At 41.7% G+C, this 15,450-nt stretch overlaps 1 protein-coding gene and 1 long non-coding RNA gene across 6 annotated transcripts in view; one reads left to right on the top strand and one right to left on the bottom strand.

The window, feature by feature from the left end:
* Setdb2 (SET domain bifurcated histone lysine methyltransferase 2) overlaps positions 1-15,450 on the top strand; it is a 78,362-nt gene that overhangs the window by 47,517 nt on the left and 15,395 nt on the right. For 2 of the 5 annotated variants that reach the window (XM_063232794.1, XM_063232795.1), the window contains one exon: positions 166-2,525. In XM_063232794.1, coding sequence (XP_063088864.1) covers positions 166-283 — 118 coding nt within the window. In that variant the 3' untranslated portion in view covers positions 284-2,525. Of the gene's footprint in view, positions 1-165; positions 2,526-2,726; positions 2,848-8,054; positions 8,172-8,477; positions 8,600-13,944; positions 14,053-15,450 lie in introns of those variants that run through there. The other 3 variants (XM_063232796.1, XM_063232797.1, XM_023560491.2) reach the window with 3 other exon arrangements.
* Positions 9,789-13,945, bottom strand: LOC134472008 (uncharacterized). The gene is made up of 2 exons (XR_010041837.1): positions 13,081-13,945; positions 9,789-9,905 (listed from the first exon to the last, which is right to left on the bottom strand). It is a non-coding gene; the product is annotated as an uncharacterized LOC134472008 (long non-coding RNA).

Genomic DNA, 15,450 nt, shown 5'->3' on the forward strand with positions numbered 1-15,450 from the left:
TAGGACTTAGGTAAATTTGGGATAAAACTCAATTCAACTGGTAGGTGTCAAAGGAGAAAGAATGGATATTTTAAAGATGGTAGCATGAAATTCTCATATTCAAGTTTGATTCATGTGTTTTTATTTAGAGTGATTTGTGATTATTTTTAATTTCTATTTTGTTAGGTATGTGAGAGCACGGACAGAACTAACATGGGATTACGGTTATGAAGCTGGGACTGTGCCTAACAAGGAAATCCTCTGCCAGTGTGGCGCTAATAAGTGTAGGAAAAAAATACTGTAATTATGTTCCTAATGCCCGTCTTGAAATTAGTGTTGTAGGCTGAAATCAGAGCCATACAAAAGAACTCTTAATTATTAGTAGAATTTCGGTGGTGTCCACCAAGGTAATTCCTCTGTTCACCCTGTTCAAGGGTTTTCTATTTCCTGACTTTTTGTTTTTGTGGTGTAGAAATGTCAAGAACAAAATAAGGACATTTTCAGACACATCAGGTAGCTCTTGTTTTTATTGTTGTTCAACTTTACATGAATAAAAGTGTATTTTATATGAAATTACACTATACAATTGGTAATTTATTTGTAAATTATATATTTAGAAAACTGAAGGTCACAATAGAATTTAGCTGTTTTTAAAGTTCCTTCAGGTTTCTATTCCTTTTTGTATTTAAGGAAAAACTGAAAGAAAATTCATTTCAAAAAGTGTGATAGAAATTTACTCAACAGTTTCTTTGCCCCACTTAGATAGCTGATGGGACATTGTTTCATGAAAAAGATATAACTTCAGATGTTGAAATATTTGGGATATAGCTAGGCATGGTGGCACACTTAAGAGGCTGAAGCAAGAGGATCACCATGTGGTCAAAGTCAGTCTGTACTCGGTAGTGAGACCCTGTCTCAAAAAAAAAGGAAAGAAAGAAAAAGATTGGGGAAGATAAGATATTTGCTTAGCAAGTATGAAGCCCTGGGTTCAATCTCCAGCACCACAAAAAACAAAACTAAACTAAAAACAAACAAACAAAAAAACTTTGGAAGTTATGTGCACAAAAACTAATTTATAGGATTTTCTCTGTCACAGTGTTCTGGTCCTTTTACTGGGTGTCTGGTGAGAGCTTGCAGTCTGAAAACTTAAGTCCTTCAGTACAGGAAAATTGTCTCAAACTATTTCTATAAGGATTTCTCATTAAGAGAAGACTATAGAATTCCTGTTACGTAAATAATGTATTCCTGCAGGACTGGTTCTCTCATTTTCATTTCCAGCTGTCTTTCTGCTCCTTTTTTCTGGAAACTTTCCTCAACTTAACCTTCAAATTCATCTATTGCATTTTGTTTTCCTTGCCTCATTTTAATATCTAAGTGCATTTCTTCGAATATTTTCTTTAATAGCATTCTATTGGGTCCACAGTTTCAACATTTTCTCTCCCTGAAAGTAGTGTTTATGGGTGTGTGTATACCACATAGTGCATATACAGTAATACCTTAGTTCACGAATGCTTATGTCTGCAGATAATTAATTTCTTAAAAGTATTCTGCAGAATTTTGCTTCCATTCTTCATCTGGTGACAAACACAACCACGGTCATCTTCCCCCAAATCGTAAAATCGTTTGTAAATGGAGATACCATTGTGTATACACACATTCATATGTGTATTTTTCCTGCTATATTCACTGTTGTAGTTTCATTTTCCTTGTATATTTGCTTTGATCTTTTATTTTTTCATGTTACAGATTTTCCTCAGAATTTACAGTTATTGGTGACTTACTGATGTTTCAGAGCGGAGCAGGGGCCCTTGGGCTGCTTGATCATGGCCTATCTGAGCTGTTTTGTTGAGAAGTTTCCTGATGTTAGTGTGTTCAGGACTTTGTTTTTGTCCTCGAAACGGTTACTCTTTCATCCTCTTACTTGGAAGACAACTTGTGTGCTAAGGCCTGCTTATTTCTATTCTTGTAACTTCTAACCTTTAATCCATCTTAAAGATGGTCAAGACTAAGCTGCTGGATTTAGTATAGTTTCTGTTTTTTGATAGCTCGCATTTTTGCCCCTTAGGCTCCCTCAAAGTATAAGACCTTCAGGGTCTGGGGTGTAGTCAGCGGCACAGTGTCTGCCTGGCCAGTGGGAGGTCCCGAGTTCCACTGTGGCTGCCAAAAAAAAAAAAAAAAGTACAAGAAGTTTCCCTTAGATTAGTTCATGAACAAATCAACTATTATATACTGCTTTTACGCAACTCTTTTTTCCTTTCATTCTTTCCCCCTCCCTCCTTTCTTTCCTTGCTTCCTTCTTTCTGTTCTTTTTTGAAAACAGGTTGTCACTGTTTGTCCAGGCAGAGCCCAAGACTTGGGATCCTTCTGCCTCACTCTCCCTCCCTAAATAACGGGATTACGGCGTGCACCACCGCGCCTCTAAGATTACAATTTAGTTGTATGTATCTATGTTTGTCTACATGTATATTTGTTTACACGCACTGAGAACCTCGTTTGGTATGGTGCTCTGTACCCCGTGGGTGCTAAATAAAGGCTTGCTACCACAACTGCATTTAGGTTCCATTAATTCTGCCTCCGTTTAGAAGGTGAACATTAGCTGTTCAATAGGCTGAACTCGGTGTGATGTTTTCAGCAGAAACCTTCGGAAGAGCCGCCGCTGCTTCGGCGGCGCCGGCTTCGGGGTGTCCCTCCTCCTGAGCGGTGCTGGGCTCCGCGAGCGGGACTTCCCGGGCGGGCGGGGCGGGCGGATCCGGGAGGGGCGCGGGGCGCGCCGGGATGTGAGCACTTCCGGACCGCGCTCGGCCTCCGCCGTGGCCAGCATGGCCCAGGCCGCCCTGCTGCAGCGGGACCAGGTTCCTCTCGCCACCGGTGAGTACACGCGCGACGTTCGGCGCGCCCCTCCCAGCCCGCCCGCCCGCCCGCGCGGGCGCCTCCCCGGCGGCTCCGCCTGCCCGGGCGCGAGTGCGGCGCGCGGCGCTCCCTCTGCCGCCGCGGAGCCGCGGGGCTGCCGGCCGCTTGGAGGACACCCGCGGCCCTCCGGCGCCGCCCCACCCGCCCACGGCGCGGGCGCTGCGGAGAGCGCTTGCGGGGGCGGGTGGTCGGCGCCGGCGCCCCCAGGCCTGCCGTGACGGCGCGCCCGCAGCGCTGCGGCCTTCCGCCGGGCCTCCCGACCGGCTGCGTCGGGGCGGGTGCGCCTCCTGCTGCCCGCCGGACTGGGGCTGGCTTCTGAGCTACCCCCGCGCCAGCGTTAGTGACGGCGCTTAGAGCCGCGCGGATGCCGCCTGATGGTCTGCGGAAGCGTTTTGAAGCAGAGGGCGTTCGATCTTGGTTTTAAAAGGCAGGAGTGAGCAGCTGGGGTTGTAGGGCTGTTCCGGACAGAAGGTGGTGCAAACGGGGCCCCGAGCCGCAGATCATCTGGCAACTAGACACCAACCAATCGCATTCAGCTTGTGCGTAAAGACACCACAGCATCAGGAGGAGTCAGGGAGGTGATGTCCTCTTCACCCAAATCCAGAATGGTACACGCAGCTTCTTCCTCATCTGCAATGATCTCAAACTGAGCACATCCCAAAGAACACTCTCCTGTTTTCCCAACTCTGTCAAAACCTGCCAGCCACCATCGCTCCCATTTCATTTACCGGTTATCAGGCCCCAAACCTTAGCGTACCCTCAGCACTTGCCTCCCAGTACCCCGTGTCACAAACCCCTCTGCCAGCCCAGCCGTCTTGGCTTCCGAATGTGCCAGAGGTCAGGCGTGACCCTCCAGCTCCGTTACTACCGTCCAGTCCTGGGCTGTGTCTCCTGGCTTCTGCTGCCTTCATACGGGCAGAGGTGCACATCAGCCAAACTGGCCTTGGAAATACAGGAAGCAAGGTCAGTCTTCTCTGAACCCCCAGTACCCTCTCATTTCCCTCAAGTGTATTCGTTTGCGGTATAGAGGTGAACATAACTGCCTTCCTTTGACCTCAGGATACATAGCCTGGCTTACGTTCACCCTTGTCCTTAGGATTTGACTTTGCCTGTTTTAATGACTTTGCCACCTTCTGCTGTTTTTGTGTGACCTCCGCAGCTAGGCCTGCCTCAGGATGTATTAATAAAGTTCCCACCCCGATTCATCCAACTACAGAGTTACTTGCTTTCTCCGGTCAAGAAGAATAAATGAGTTGACAGGCAGGATGGGGGAGGGAGGAATTTAGCTCCGCGGGAGTTCCATACCCCGTACCAAAAAAAAAAAAAAAAAAAAAAAAAAAAAAAAAGAGGTAGGATGTTTTATTTTGTTTTCAGACAGGGTTTCACTGTGCAGTCCAAGCTGGATACTTCAACTCACTGTGTAGCTCAGGCTGGCCTCCAACTCACAGCAACTCTCCTGCCTCAGCTTCCAGAGTGGTGGGATTACAAACATGCACCACCATGCCTGACAAGAGCCAGGATCTTTTAGGATACTATAATACAGAGTATTTTAGTTTTTTAAAAAATGTCATTAGGGGAAGACTGTGTCCCACGTCAGGTTTCTACCCATTGGTCACATTAGTATGGTCACCACTTGTGGATTCCTAGATGCTGAGATCCTAGGAACCCAGTACTTGGGACTGCAGCTTAGCTATGGGCCACACAACGAACCTGTCCGCAGTGCCCCTGGCTGCACGTAGAAAAGAGACACTGAGCGAAAACGTCCTGATGTTATACAATAGGTATGAGTCAGTTTCAGATAGTGTGATTGTAGACGTGGGGGTCAGGAGTTGGCACTAGTAATTTAACTGCCTGATTTACTTTTAAGCCTTGGGGGTTTTATGGGGAGGAGTTTTTTGGGGGGCTTTGGTGCTGGAGATCAAATGTAAAGATGTAAATAATAATGTCTGATGTGACGGCCTTTTAAATAAGACCACAGTGTTTTACTGAAGTAGACTTTGGGCCTTGAGGTGATTAGAATATTGGAATTTCCCCTTCTCCCAGTTTTATCCTAGGTCAAGAGACTTTGTATTGTCAAATATTAAAATATATTCTCAAGCAGTAAAAAAAAACTTTTTGTTTTAAGATAAGGTCTTGGGGCTGGGGATTTAGCTTAGCAGCATGAGCACTTGCCTTGCAAGCTCGGGGTCATGAGTTCAATCCCTTGTACCAAAAAAAAAAAAAAAAGATAAGATCTTGCTGTGTAGTCCAGGTTGGCCTTAAACTCATGGCAGTCCTCCTGTCTCGCCCTCCTGATTGCTGGGATTACCAGGATGTACTCTTGTACCCAGCGGTCAAACAGTTTTTGTGTGTTGTATTGATAGAGGAAGGTTAATGGAACAAAGAAGAAGAACAGGAGCAAAAGATTTTACAAAATTCCATACTAATATTTCAATGTAAGAAATAAATTGTAGAAAATAAATGTTTTCTAAGGTGGTCCCCTTACCCAAGAGTAGAAATGATAAAAACTTAAAATTTCATCAAATATAACTTTGAAACATTCTTTATACTAAAGAACATTATAAACAAGTTAAAAGACCACATACATTACTGTCAAAGTGTTTCTATCCTGAGTACACAGCAAACTCTCACAAACCAAAAAGTAGAAATTCAGTAGTAAAATTAGGATGCCAGAGAAGAAATGCTAATTTCTCACATATTAAATGCACAACGGAAGCTCACGGTCCACTTCTGCTCTGTGTTCTTCCCTCTGATTTGCTCGTCTTAATCTGTCCTAGCTACACCCTGACAATAGGTTTGTCAGGTAGGTAGATAACCTCTCCTGTCTTCCTATGTTTCTACTTTTCTTCACTGCCTGTGACCATTAATTTTTCTAAATAATCAGTTTTCTCAAATTTTTAAAAATAATCTTCTTGGGATTTTGATTAAAATTACATTAAGCCTAAAGCTTATTGGGAGGTAGAATTGATGTCATTATAATATCCAAGTTTTCATTTTCAGGAGTAAAGAATTTCTCTCCATTGGTCAAAACTGACCATCTTCAAGTAACTTCGGGGTCTTGTTCTTCCCTGCTCCAGAAAGTCCAGTGGCTTACTCTCTCCTGTTCAGATTCTTGCCCTTGTCCCCTAAGGTTGCTTCTGCCCGCATTGTCCCTCCTTCTCCCCCTCCACATGGTGGCAGCTCAAGGTCCACAGCCTTGACAGCTCGACTGCCCACAGGGAGCCCCTCCTCTGCCCCCATACTGTTTATTGTACTTCTGTTCACTGTGCAATTACATTACTTGGTGGCATTTTTCTGTTATTTTATTTCCCTAATTGCTACTTTGTCTCCTTGTTTATTTTGTAACCCTCTTACAGACTTCTCTGTTTCACATTTCTTGGTAGCTTGTTTGCTCTTCAGTACAGTAGCCAATCACCATATGAGAGTTTTGAGCACTTAAAAATGGCTCTTGGTCCAATTGAGATGACACTGTAAATTTTTGAGACAGGGTCTCAGGAAGATGCCCAGACTGATTGAATTTGCAGTCTGCCTTAGCCTCCCAAATAGTTAGAATTACAGACGTGTGCCACCATGCAGAGCTATAATGTACTTTCAAAAATTTTTATTAGTACATATGCACAGTGCATAACGTTTATGTTCCCTGTGGAAAGTTGACAGGTGTACATAATATATCTGAATTCTTTTTCATCCCTTCCTCTCCCACCCTGGGTCCACCTATCTCTTGATGCCTCTGCTGGTGGGGAGGCGGGTTGTCATTGTGTTTTGCATGTTTGTAATACATACTATTTACCCTCCTTGTGTGAAGTTGGTACATGTACATAACACATCCCAATTTCTTTTTTCATCCCCTGTTCCTTCCTTCTTTCTCCTCTCCCTGATGCACTAGTGAGCACATACTATTGAATTTCAGACTCAATGAGTGAATAAATAAATGATTCTCGTATTTATTAAATATCAATATTAAATATTGAAGGGAGGTGTCTTTGGATATAGTTGATGGAATTAAAATATATTATTAAAATTAATTTCACCTGTTCCTTTTTTTGTGTTTGTGATACGACTTCTAGGAAGTTTTCATTGACACCTGTGGCTCACCTTGTTGCTGGCCCTGTTCCTGCTGGCTAGCACTGCTCAAGAGTGCCTGACACAGGGACTCACACACAAGAAGTGGTCCCAAGCTGTTGGTTGTTTGAGATTGATGAAAACTAGGTGGCCCATTTCATCTGAGCAGTTTTATTTATTTTTCTCAGATAGGACCTTACTGTGCAGTCCAGGCTGGCCTTGAACTAAGCAATCCTCTTGTCTCATTCTCTGGGCAATTTTGACTCTTCCTTGATTGTAGGGGAATGTGGGACTACTAGTTAGTATCCTCACTGGACAGGAACCAAATTCAGAAAATAAATGAATTATGGAAGAAACTCTTCAGAATGTGGAATACTAGCTTCAAATGCAGTCGTCTCTAACTTTGTAAATAACCCACTCAGCAAGGAAGGGAAGAAAGGTGGGAACTTTCACTAATAATGGCAAAGTAAATTGGCTTCAAAACTAAAATCTGAATATTAAATGTAGAGAACTACTATAGAGAACCAAAGGAATAAGGGAATGAGCGTTACAATAGGCAAAAAAAAATTTTTTTTTAATCTTAAACAGATGCCAGTGGCCAGAGTAATAGCAAATTAACAGATTAGAGAACTTTGCCTCCTCACTGACAACATGGGTGGGAATCTTCCTAACATCTGGCTTTTTGCAGCTATCCTATTCCCCTTTCTTCCTGGTTCTTTTTGTTCCTCTCCTAAAACAAAAAACAAAATGAAACCTATCTTTGTGAATCTTTCTCTCCTGGTTAATTATAATACTGAATTAAAGCACATTTAAGTTACCCTGCTCATTTACTTAATTCTTCTGCAGTTAATTTTTGCATATAGTGTGGCATAGAGATGTAATATTGTTACATAGTTAAGCAAAGCACTATTTCTTGAATACTTCATTGCTTGCTGACTTACAATGACAAAGAGCTTGCTCTGAACAAGGTGATCTTTTTTGAGAGCCTTGCTTGTGTTTATATTCCTGGTTATTCCCCCCCACCCCCACCCCCTGTTAGTTTTCAAAGATTTTCCTTACTTTTAGGCATTTTTAAATGAACTGTTTCTTCTTTTATTAATAAGGCCATTTTAAAATACAGAATTGAGACCGGGGCATAGTGGTGCACACCTGTAATCACAGCACTCGGGCGGATGCAGCAGGAAGATTGCCACGAGCTCAAGGCCAGCCTCAGCTTCATAGTGAGTTCAAGGCCAGTTTGAACTATATAGTAAAACCCTGTCTCAAAGAAAAATAAATAATTTTGACATGAATCTTTGATTGTGTTTGTGTGCGTGTGTTTCTGGCAGTTTTGACTCTGATAAAAACAAGTGCCTTGTTTTCTACTTTAGATCAGAGGAGTAGCTAGGCATGGTGGCATCTGCCTGTGCCCCAGCACTGGACTTCGAGGCCAGTCTGGGCTACACAGCAGCCAGAAAAAAAGTGGAGGAGTTAGCAAGGCCCTGAATTTTCTTTTTTCCATTTCTCACCAAGGATGTTACTTGTAGGTGTCTTTCAGGTTGCAGAAAGGATGGAAAAAAGGACATGTGCACTGTGTCCCAAAGGTGCCGACTGTAGTGTACTATACTTTGCACAGTCAGAGAACATAGCTGCTCATGAAAATTGTTTGGTAAGTTACTTGAAACTACATGAGTATTTTTAGGGTCAGACATCCCAGAAGCGTTGAACAGTAGTTTGGATGCAAGGAGTAAGGAGTTGGCTCTGGTTTGGGCTTTCAAGTGGAGAGAGACAGTTTTCTAACTTTAAATTATCTCAAATATTATTACCTTGATTGCTTTTACTCAGAACTGGTCAAACACAGTAAAAGAAATTATGGTGAAGAAACTTCTTTAAAGATACTTTGAACTATTTCTGATATAATAGAAACATACAGACCTTCCACCCAGATATTTTATCACACTTTACAGATTCTTTAAATGTATCTATGTAGATAAACATTGCTCTGCGGGGCTGGGGATTTAGCTCAGTGGCATAAGCGCCTGCCTTGCAAGTGTGTGGTTGTGAGTTCGATCCCTGGTACTGATAAAAAAGAAAAAGACAAAAAAAAAAAAAAAACGTTGCTGTACATCTTTCATTTTAAATACTGTGTTCAATTTCATGTCTGTGACATTCCTCAGCTCATTGTTCACAGTCTCCTGTGAATAGGCATTTAGGTTTTATCCATCTTCTTAATAAATATGACTAGCGAGTTATCAAAACACTCTTGACGGACTCCCCTTGCACATGAGAGTTTCTTTCGTCTGTGGTACGGAGCTAAGAGCGGAATCCCTGGGGCACAGAAGGAGCTATTTGCACTTAGCTAGATTCACCAGGTTGCTCTCCGGTTTTACCAGATTTGGCTTCTACTGTTTCACAGTACAGTAGAGCCTTGGTTTGTAAGCAGAATTTATTCTGGAAACACGCTTATACTCTAGAGTACGTCAATATCCAAGTGAATTTCTTCATAAGAAATAATGGAAACTCACATGATTCATTCCACATACAAATGATTGCAGTACTTTAATATAATACAAAATAATAAAATAGAAAATATAAAGAAAAATAAATTAACCTGCACTTACCTTTAGAAACCTTCGTAGCTGGTATAAGAGAGACAAGAGAGGATCACTCCTATCTGTTTGCCTCAGTGAAATCTTTTTCTTTCCATGCAAGTTTAATAAGGACCCTGTCCAATGACTGCTTTTGCTTCCTTTTGAGGATTTCATGGAAATGTGACGTTGCGTGGTCCTTAAGCAGACTTGTCACTCACACTGCCACAACCTGATTAAGTGATGCTGCTTTTCTACAAAAGTTTTCAGTTTACCCCATTTCACACATCTCCATTTGAAGTCAGAGATTCCTCCACTTTTTTTCCTCCTCTGCAGACAACAGCTTCTCTGTAACCTCTTGCTATGGGGAAAGGGTCACGTACAATCCTGCAGAGAGAAGGGCGGAGGTGGACAAGAATCATTGACTCAGTTGTGAGCATGTGACACTTGGTGTCATGTGCTACTGATACTGTAAGGCATTGCTCATTTATCAAGTTAAAATTTGTCGGAAGTGTTTGCTCATCTTGTGGAACACTCACGGAACAAGTTACTCACAATCCAAGGTTTTACCGTATTTTTCTCTTCATCATTGCCAGTAGTTAATGTTCTCAAGTTTGAATTTTTCCAGTCTGATTTGTATAAAATAGTATCTCACTTTTACTTGTGTTTCCCCAATTACTCGGCATTGCACAGTGATGCCTGTGCTTATGTGCTGTTCTGGCTCCTGCTCCTGTGAATGTGTTTATGGTCTATGCTTCATCTTTGTCTTTGTTTTTCCTTACAAGTATTTATATAAAAATAGATACTAATGCTCTGTTATACACTTTGGCTTTTTTGTGGTATTTTTTATAAGACACTCATAATTAAAATCATTATTATTTTCCTTTAACATTTGTGTTCTTTTTCCACTAAGTTCTTTTCTAGCTAGATATGGTGGTATATGCCTGTAATCCCAGAACTCAGGAGGCTAGAGCAGGAGGATTGATAGTTCAAGGTATCTGGGCTACATTGCAGGACTGTCTCCAAAACAACAAAAAGGTTTTTTTGATACTAAGAGTCTTAATCTTTTTTCCACAAATTTTGAAATCTTGCTTATCTCAGTTAGTTTGTACTGGAATTTTACTACTGTGTAAAGTAAAAATCTGACTTTATTGTGTTTTGTATTTCTCCATACGATTAATAACTTTTTCTTCCATTTTTTGGCATTTTTTATTAGTACACATGTATGTACATTTATATTCCTTGTGGAGAGTTGTTTCATGTATATAACACATCTCAATCCCTTTTTATCCCCTTTCCTTTCCCCCTTTCTCCCTCCATCTGTCTTCCAATCGCCATCGTGTGTGTGTGTGTGTGTGTGTGTGTGTGTGTATGTGTGTGTGTGTGCATGTATGTGCACACACGCGCATGTTTGCAGTATATAATGTTACATTCCTGTTGTGGAGCTGGTACACATACGTAACGGCTCTTAATTTCTCCATTCGTCCCCGCTCTCTTCCCTGCCTCCATCTGTGATCCTCTTCCCTTTTGAGAAAAATCTGTCTCTACTTCCTCTTTTATTTTGCTCTTTATTTATACTTTAGGTTTCTCATATAACAGAAACCTTTATCACAATTTTTTGACAAGTCTGTTTTTCTTACCAATTTGTAACAACAATAGCAATTATTTTGTGTTTACTGTGTGCAAAGCAATGTTGTGGGAAACTTTATCTACATTAAATTATTAATCCTGAAAGGTAGTTGCTGCTGCTATCTGCATACTAAAGATGAAGCAAGTGACACACCAAGATATTACACCATTTTCCCGGGTGTCACAGCTTATGAGTATCTTCAGTTATGCTCTCGTGGCTCTCAATGTCCTGAATCAGTTAGAATACATTGACCTTTCATGCTCATTTTGACTTTGGAAAAGAGCCAAAAAGAAGACCAGCAGTGTCAGATCAGTGATTAAGGTGTATAAGAACACACCTTACTGTTTTAAAGTCTGTTTTATTGTTGGCTGGCAGTCAGCAGCAGCACTCACCATATTTTTGATTAAACATAGTAAAGACACTCATGAAATAAAACTTCTATAACTGCTTCAGAATGTGTCAAGGATGATGGGTGAAGTATGTTCAAAGTTAGGGCCATTAATGGCAGTGTATCATTACTGTAATAAATTAAAGCATTCACTATATATTTTGCTTATCCTTTCCTTTGTCCTGAACCCTTAAGAATATTTTCTACAGACAAGGACATTATCTCACATAATCATAATTCAACTATCAAAATTAGGAAGTTACCCTGTTAATTTGTGTTGTGTTACTACCAACTAATCCTCAAATCACTGATGCTTCACCAATATCTAACATTCCTAACAAAGGATTCCAGCTAGTGGGTTGCACTGAATTTTCATGTCTCAAGTGTTTTTCTTTTAATCTGTTCCTAGTGGGTTTTTCATTTTAACACAAGGCCTCACTAAGTTCATAATGCCCTTAGATTTTTTTCTGCTGTTAAGCCATTCTGAGATTACCATGATGTACAGTTGTAATATACTATTAATCTTAATTGACTGCTATTTTTAGTTAACATTACTGGGATGATACTCATAAAACAAAATGCACCTATTTTTAAGTGTACAGTTTGGAGAGTTTTAAGACATGTATGTACCATGTAACTACCATAATTGAGATACACAACATTACCAGTGTCCCAGGAAGGTTTCTCATGTCTCTTTGCAATCAGTTCTTCCCTTCATAAGCCTCCGTAAATGGGTCTTATCTTCCCTCAAATATCATACCAAAGCAATTCTATGGCTTGCACTCTTGTTTGTGGACGCCTTTACTCAGCACTGATTTGTAGATTCATCCATGTTGTGTGTGCATGTGGACCTTTGGATCTTTGGTTCCGTATCTATGGATTCAACCAACTGCAGATTGAAAATACTCAAAAAATTTCTACTTGTACAGACTTTTTTCTGGTCACTATTTCTTAATTCAGTGTAACAATTATTCATATAACATTTATGTCACATTAGGTATTAAAAGTAATCTAGAGATCACTTAAACTGTATAGAATCAGGTATGTAGGTTTTATATAATACTATATGTTAAAAAAGGGAGAATTTTGGTATACAAAAGGGGGTCCTGGAACCATTTCCCCAAGAATACTGAGGGACAGCTATGACTGCATTTGTGTCATTTACTTTTTCATATTATTTTATTATATGGATATATCACAACTTGCTTATCCATTCACTTGTTGATAGACCTATGTGTTTTTCTAGTTTGAGAGTATAATGATGAACCTGTTAGGAACATCTGTATGTGAGTCTTTGTATAGGTTTATGCTTTTATTTCTCTTGGGTAAATATCTAGAGGTAGATTGCTGGTGTTTTATTTTGTTTTTCTACCAATATTGGGTGTTGAACCAGGACCTTCCCACTAAGCTACACCCGCAGCCCTTTTTTTTTTCATTTTAAGACAAGACCTCACTAAGTTCCTAAATGCCCTGTCTGTAGAGAGTGCTGGGACTGCAGGTGTGCACACTATGACTGCGGCCCATCTTTAACTGAATTAACTTACCATTTTCTGGATGTAGGCCTTTTGGCAGGTGTAGGTGTTCTGCACGTTTTCTCCTGGCCTCTATGTTACTTTTCTGTTTCCTAGCAATGCCTTTCCAAAAGAAAAAAAAAGTTAATTTTGATAAAGTTCCAACTTTTTAGTGTCTGCTCTAAGAAATCATTGCCTGTGCAAGTATCATTTTTCAAAAAAACTCGTCATGTTCTTAATGCCTTTGTTAGTTGTGCTTTTATGTTTTATGGACCTTCAATTGAGAAAGTAAGTTGGATCCTTTCAGTTTCATGTGGCACCCAGAAACTCGAGCCAGCCTGAAGGGGGTTTAAATACGGTTGCAGGGCCATTTCATGGCTGCCAAAGCAAAGATGGAGGCAGGTCTAAGAAAGTGAAGCTGGAAACTCCACAAAAATGTCTTTTCTCACTGAGCACGCTGAATGTCAGCCTCAGCCGGGGTCACGGGGAGTTGGAGGCCAGCCTGACTTGCATCGCAAAACTCTGTCTCCTCGTCCCTGGTTTTGCTTTTCTTTCTTTGCAGACTGGCTTGCTCAGACCAGATAGCTTCAGCTGTTGTTCAGAGATGGTATGCCCTCCTTAGATAGGGAATCAGATGGCCCAGCCTCAGTATGAGGGTCCACGTAGGTCTAATTAGCCAGAGAGGGTCAGAGTTAAAAGTATGAAATACGCCTGGGGATCAGAGCCACCCCGAAAGAAGTGAGGTAGTTTTATGGCCTGTTCGTCTGTCACTAGAAGTGGTCACTGTACTGCTTGCAGTCCGTCTTCTACTCTCGGTGTACTTTTTGGTACCACTGCTGACTTGGAACTTCTAAGTATTACTTTATGCATACTCTGGCTTTTCCCCCCAATCTTCAGCTATTTTCTTCAGCACTTGTGGAATGTGAGGACCAAGAGCCACGTAATAATGATAGAAATTTTGATGTGGAATCAGTAAAGAAAGAAATCCAGAGAGGAAGAAAGTTGGTAAGTAGAAATGATTTTATTTCTCTTACAGGACGATCGTACTCTCGGGAGGTACACTCAAAAGAGTTACTCGATTGATAAGCCAGCGATAGAGAAGCATGTTGGACAGCCAAAAAAAGACGGACTGTATTAAAAACTTGAGTGTTTTAAATTACCAGTCAGTAAAGTAGATTAAGAGGAAGAAACCCGAACTCAAACTGGCTTTAACAAAAAATGCTTGTTTTCTCACTTACCTAAAAGAAGCAGCAGCTTCAGTGACCTGATGATGTCACACCCAGGTTCCTCCCTCTGCCTGTCCCCAGCTTGTTCCCTCACAGCCGTGGGGTGGCTGCTTGCAGCAACTGAAGCGTCACTCTCGTGGTCGTACCACGCTTTCTACACCGGTTGCCACGTGTGGCCATAAGTGATCAGAGTCTACCCTGGGGGCCGAGACTGTAACGAGCCACCCGGAAGGAAAGAATGCTGCGGGGTCGTCCTCCTGGGTCCGCTGAGTGCACAGACTGCCTCAGTATAAGCTCATTCATAGCTCTGCAGGCAGGACAGTAAGTGCAAATACCTCGTGCCCTTAATCACAGTAAGATTAAGATGAGAAGCACACATTTATTTAACCTTCAAAAAAATGGCAGCATCTTGTATGAGGGTGTTATATGCTGTGTGTAAGCTTCAAGCTATGGTTATATAGATCTAACGCTGCTTATTTGGTAAGCAGAAGGAATTGGAAAGTCCAGAGTGAAAGAAGACAGCCCAGATAGAATTCTACAAATTATGCTTCCACTGATGGTGTAAGTAGTCCTGTAGTAGATCCTGAACCAAGGATAAGACGGAGTGTATAGATTCTGCCCTCCGTATTTATAGTGTTAGTCGTTGGCAAGAGTGGACTCTGGCATAATTTCTACTGACAGGGCAACAGGGAGGCCACTAGAGTTCATTTAAGGGCTTTGGTGTGATAACATGAGGTAACAGAGCCGCTGCAAAAGTTGTCCACATGTAAGAACCCAGCCTGAGGATTGAGGGAAGTGACTAGGAGTATAATAATTAGAAGCAAGTGGGGGACCCGAGGGATTTTTGCAGTTTGGGGGACGCAGACTTCCCTGTTGGGGAGACTTTGGGATGCATTGGAAGTATAGGATAAAAGAGAGGTGTGCAAAGGCACAGAAGGGAATTTGTACGTAGTGTTTACTGCACTTCTGGTATATGTGGGCAGGTACACAGTACACACACTCGTAGGGGAGATAGGCCTGTGGGCGTCCAGCTTGCCAAGTGCTGTAAGAGGGGTCAGCACCACCCTCACAGGCTGCCTTCCTCGCAAGGAGAGGAAGACTGGAAACCCGCAAGAGGACGGGACATGCCAAGGTGCGAGAGGCTGGAGAGGCTGGAAAGGACAGCACACACTTATAA

Source organism: Cavia porcellus, unplaced genomic scaffold, assembly GCF_034190915.1.
Source record: "Cavia porcellus strain 051 isolate PalLab524CR breed Dunkin Hartley unplaced genomic scaffold, mCavPor4.1 scaffold_21, whole genome shotgun sequence".
NCBI lineage: Eukaryota > Metazoa > Chordata > Mammalia > Rodentia > Caviidae > Cavia > Cavia porcellus.